General features: G+C 36.4%; 1 protein-coding gene across 1 annotated transcript; it reads right to left on the bottom strand.

Moving 5' to 3' along the window:
• Positions 1-293: 293 nt before the first annotated feature.
• LOC143565404 (transmembrane emp24 domain-containing protein p24beta2-like) lies at positions 294-3,073 on the bottom strand. Its single transcript, XM_077052387.1, has 4 exons — positions 2,867-3,073; positions 2,421-2,607; positions 1,049-1,156; positions 294-533 (listed from the first exon to the last, which is right to left on the bottom strand). The coding sequence occupies exons 1-4, from the start codon at positions 3,071-3,073 to the stop codon at positions 400-402; spliced, it is 636 nt and encodes a 211-aa protein (XP_076908502.1). The 3' UTR covers positions 294-399.
• Positions 3,074-5,628: the final 2,555 nt, after the last annotated feature.

The raw sequence follows: 5,628 nt of genomic DNA, 5'->3' as shown, positions 1-5,628 counted from the left end.
CACTGAATGAATCGGCTTGGGACCAGCTTCGCTATGGGTATTAGAAACAATTTTGGATCTGAAACGTGCTTTTTTCATCTCTATTGGGGGCATCATACTGGGAATGAAGTCGGTACCGTGCTGGTGCAGTACCAAAAAAATCGATACCATATTTTTTAAAAAGTGTATTATATGGTACCGGTTTGGTACAGTACTGGTACCTGTTACAATATAAGGTATTTGTACTGATATCAAATTTCTGAAAAAAATACCCTACATCAACCATTGCAGTAATGTCCTTTTGAGCTACAGTGACATGTTTCAAGTGCAAATTTGTTGTAGTATATAAAGCTCATAAGTCATACCAAAAGTTCTAACAAATGAAAAGGTGTTAACATTCCACAATATATGGATCACACATTAAACTCTGGACATCCCGAGTTTCCGCTCAAACAGACGAATGAGAAGGTACACCTGCAACACGCTTGCACCGATCAGAGCTGCTGACTCAAAGAGTGCTTTGTGCATTGCTCTACTGCTCATCCCTTCATTTACTGTAATAATCGAACACATCAATCAACCAGAGTAATACATAGCCCTAAAAGGTTGCCTTTATGTACAGATGGGTCCAGTCCCAATAACCCCAAAACATATTAAAGCCCATTTAGACGGTCATAGGAACCGTTGAGTTTGACTTCCAAATTTGGGCAGCAATATTATCTTTAATCTGGGCCGCTTTAAGGCCCGGCCTAGCCCAAACCCAGAAACACCTAAAATCCCAGTTTTGAACCCGAAACCCAGTCCAAAAAAGCCTGAAGGCCCAGACATAGCAATGCTTTCTCTTAACCATTTTTAACCAATGATAGCATACATGATGTAAATTGCGGTGCTATTATTGGTAAAAGTGTTAATATAATTGCCAACTTGCACCGTCGAATAATAGCACTATTGAGTAAATTGCGTTGCTATGTAATTCTTGAACAATTTATTTTAAATAAATATGCTCAAAAAAATTGAAGCGATAACTTTATCTATTATGTCTTTTTGTTAAAGGGCTAAGAGATCATACTTAATGCCTGACGATCAGTCTCAGCCTCGAGCCAATGTTGTTCAAATTGAATGTTATATAAAGCATCCTCTAACTTCGATATCTGTTCCAAAATCGGTTTGAAATGATCTGCAAAACAAACAAAAAAAATCATTCAAAATAAAAATTGAGAAAGAATGAATAGCCAAGCTGGATAGGCTTTTTATGTCGAAAGACTCTATTCCTTCTTTCTTCCCCAGCGAAATGTAAAATCAAAATATACCGAATCACTCATTTTATGATGAACAAATTAATAGACATTTTGAACCATTTTACTAGACAATCTGGTGGATTTGTTCTCGTGAAAATGCCAAAAAGGACCGCTCTTGTTTTAAGTAATGTACAGTTTAGGTTGGCTTGGGTTATATTTTATATTATGTAAAATTTAGAAAAAACAGGATGAAAAAACACAGGACAGATGGGCAGAACAACATGTTCATGGGAAAGTACTAGATTGAGCCACAAACCTCTAAAACAGCTACTGTTAAGAAAGAAAGATTATTATTACTATCATACATGTCATATTATGTAGGGGGTGTTTGGCCTAGCTTTTTTAAAAAAGCTTATAGTTTTTTTTTTTACAAAATAAGCTTAACTTGGTGTTTGGTTTAGCTTTTTAAGCTTATGCTTATAAGCTTATATAAGCTAATTTGAAGAAGCTTATTTGTTTAAGGGTGTAAGTTACTCATTTGCCCTCAAATGATGATGGATTAATAATTATTGAAGCAACTTATTACTCTTAACAAACTAAAGAATGTTGGATTTAACAACTTAATATCAACTTGTAGAATATAAGCTAATCCAAACACTTAAAAAGTGCTTATCAAATAATAAAAAATAAGCTATAAGCTACTTTAAAATATAAGCATAAGCCAAAAAATAAAAGCTAGGCCAAACACCCCCGTACTAAAAATTTATCTGTTTTTAACTTGAACCTGTTTTGAAACGTTACTCAACCCATTGACCCATCCATTTAGCCACCTCTGCAAACTGTCAACATGATATGCAAATATCATGGTCAACTATTTCAGTGAATTCTTTAACATGTCCTTAACAATTCATGCAAATTTGGGGAGCAAGAATGATGAACTCAAGAGCAATTATGTAATTTAAATAACAATGCATGAGGAGACTGTCCAACTATTCAAGCTTTTTTATTAACTTTACCTAACTAATCAAGTTTATCATTAAGTTAGCCTAACTACTCAATTTTACATTAAGGCCGCCCAAGTCCAACAATCGAAACTACTACATGTCACCCGAGTATGTATCCCGTTTTGTATTATAGTACATGACATCCAAGCATAAAAATAACACACAAGTAACAAGCACAAAAGACAAGCAAATGTCTCACCGTCTTTTGCATGCTCAGCATCGTTATAAAAGTGGCTGGAATGGACATCAAAGTCAATAGTTTCATGGTACGGTGACTTATTCTTGAAACAAAACTTATAAAGCCCTTCATTATGCACCACAAAATCTGATTTATCGCTCGTTTTGTCATGAAAGTCTTGAATTTGCTCATCCTTTGGTCCTTTCACCTAATAATCACAAAATTCATTAATAAAAAAAACTTCTAATTGGTCAACCCTAATTTCTAATTTTAACTTTCAAGGGTTACAATTTCGTACTCTACGGATACTTTTAGCCATGAAAAAGCATCAACAATAACTAGATATAACAATATATATACAAAAATTTGAAACAAATAAAGTAAAAACAAACATCATCGGAATTAACGAATTAGGTTTGGAAATTGATTATTAAACAAATCGAAGGATGCAAAGATCCGATGAATACCACAAGATCAACGCCGTCTTCGTTATAATGCCAGGCGCCTTCAACTTTAATAACAACAAACGAAAATCGAACGGTGGAACCGTACTCGGCTTTATGCGAGAAACATTCTTCTCTGTCGATGACAAATCTGATCCCCAACACGACACCTATGTTGGCCGTCAGAATCAACAGTACGGCCGCCGCCACCGCCGTAGCAAATGTTCTCATCTGAAAAAACACGAAGAGTTCAGTAACATCGGAAATTGGAGATTGAAAATTAAGGATTGATGGATAATAGATCGGTGGTTATGGTTAGTTAGTTTACCTCTGATTCGTTATCTGGAATTCAGGTACGATGAACGGAAAGACCAAACTGGAAACAAGTTTCACCCAAACTTGAACTCAAGTCGTACGTTTATCACTTTTATGTTTGACGGTTTTATGTCACTGAGCCGTAATTCAGCGAGATTTTGGGCTAAAAACCAGATTTCCCGGCCCAATAACGTTTTTACGGTGAAATTAGGCCGTAAATTAACCGAATTTCGGTGAACTATCGTGAACCGTTTGACAGAAAGTTCGTTTATGTTTGTTTATTTAATAAACGAACGAACACGAACAAAAAATTTGTGTTCGTTTAATTAAACGAACAAATATGAACACATGTTCCGTTTGTTCATTTATTTTTATGAACGTTCGTTTATGTCTGTTTATTTATGTTCATTTATGTATTAATATTAATAGAAAATAATTAAATATTATCTGGATATGACATCTGCTGAAAGGTTTTATATTTATTAATATGTGTTTATCTAAGTGTTTTTAGTATTTAAGTTCGTTTATATTTGTGTTCATTTACGTTTGTTCATACATGTTCGTTTATCTTTATTCAGTTATGTTAGTTTAGATTAAAAAAACGAACACAAATGTCCATTTTTAAATAAATGAACATGAACATAAATATTTGTTTGATTAAGTGTCCGTGTTCTTTTAAAGTTAAATGAACGAACACGAACATGCCCTTGTCCCTGTTCATCTGATTCGTTTATAGACTTTCATTATTCACATTAATGTATACATCGATCTCAATCTCTAGGCTCTGCCAATTTTATTTGTGTTCGTTTGTATTCGTGAAGACATTAATTTCCTTAATAAACGAACACGAACATAAAATCTCGTTCGGTAAGTGTTCGTGAACCGTTCGTGAACACATTATTTACTTAACGAACGAACATGAACAAGGCCTTATTCGTGTTCATTCGGTTCGTTTACAGCCCTAGGTGAAATCCATATAATATTAACATAGCAAAGCATATAATTGCATGGCTAATAAATTAAATATATATCCGAAAATAAAATAGGGCATAAAATATTTAATTAAAAAAAGACTAGAGAGTCAAATATGATTTGAGTGTGAACTTGTAAAAATACTGACTCGTTTAGTTCATTCGAGCCTACTTTTGTTAACTTAAACAAATTTAGTTCAATAGACTCATTTACCTTTGCACATAACTAATAGACAGCAAGGCAATTGAAAGCAATCCCACGAATCACTCTCAATCCCACAAATTACTCTTTATTGTTATTTTGTATTTAATACATTTATTATATTTATTGTATTACCTTGTTTATATGTATTTTATCATTATATATAGAAGTTGGGTCTCTCCATAATAGGTAGAGACAATTACATTATTACATGGTATCAGAACTTTAATCGATCCTCTTCATCCTTTTCTTCTTTGTGAACCCCACCCCTCCTCATCCATGGCCTCTAATTCATCATCTGATGCTACCATTCTCATGACAACCATTCTTCATATGATCACCTTTAAGCTTTCTTCCTCCAATTACTTCCTATGGAAGAACCAAATCCTTCCCCTATTTGCTTACCAAAAACTCAGCGGCCATATTGACGGTTCCGTCATCGCTCCAGCTGCAGTCGTCTCTACCAATGGCAACGAATCTCCCAACCCTGAATATGCTTCTTGGTTAGACGCTGACCAACGTGCCATTCTGCTTCTTAACTCATCGCTCACCGAAGAGGCTGTTGCCGAAGTTTTAGGGTTAACCACCGCCCGCCAAATATGGTTAGCCCTCGGATCGGCCTACAGTAGCAGTAGCATTGAACGCATGCATATACTTCGTGATAGTCTTCGTTAACTCACCAAGGGCCGGGTTCGGTTCTGGAATACAGCAGGAAATTTAAAGCTATTTGTGACCAACTGGCTGCTATTGGTTATCCCGTCACCGACGGCGATAAGACTCACTGGTTTCTATGCGGTCTTGGATCATCCTTTGAGAACTTCTCCACTTCCATTCGTACCAACAGAGAGTCTCTTCCCTTTCGTGATTTGGTCATCAAGGCCGAAAGTCAAGAGAATTTTATGCAAACTCTTCATTCATCACCTGCTCCTGTTGCCTTTGCGGCCCACTCTCAACGTTCCCGTGCCTCGGGTTCGTCCGCAAGCAAGGGCAAGTCACCGTCCTTCTCTCGTGGCTCCGATTCTCAGTCATTTTCCCGTGGTGCCCGTCGGCCCCCTCACTGTCAGTTATGTAAAACTGATGGTCATTATGCAAACAAATGCCCATGTTTGTCTTCGTTTGCTTCTGCTCCAAACGCCAATGAACACGTTGCTCAAGCGTTTCAGGCTCAGTGTCATGTCACATCGGGTGCTCCAGATTGGGTAGCTGATTCCGGAGCCACCACTCATATGGCAAACTCCATAACTCCTCTTCATGACACTGCTCCTTATTCAGGTAACTCTCAAGTTGCCTTTGGTAAC

This window comes from Bidens hawaiensis, unplaced genomic scaffold, assembly GCF_021521415.1.
Source record: "Bidens hawaiensis isolate Kalapana, Puna unplaced genomic scaffold, B.hawaiensis_p1.1 tig00022328_1, whole genome shotgun sequence".
NCBI lineage: Eukaryota > Viridiplantae > Streptophyta > Magnoliopsida > Asterales > Asteraceae > Bidens > Bidens hawaiensis.
This window is presented reverse-complemented; position numbering and strand designations above follow the sequence as displayed.

Bases quoted from the DNA above. Each gene is read 5' to 3' on its own strand.
- LOC143565404 (XM_077052387.1), bottom strand. From the start codon at position 3,073: ATGAGAACATTTGCTACGGCGGTGGCGGCGGCCGTACTGTTGATTCTG. The intron at 1,157-2,420 runs GTGAGACATTTG...TTTGTTTTGCAG, and splicing joins TGCTGAGCATGCAAAAGACG to ATCATTTCAAACCGATTTTG. The intron at 534-1,048 runs GTATGATCTCTT...CGATTATTACAG, and splicing joins GACTGATCGTCAGGCATTAA to TAAATGAAGGGATGAGCAGT.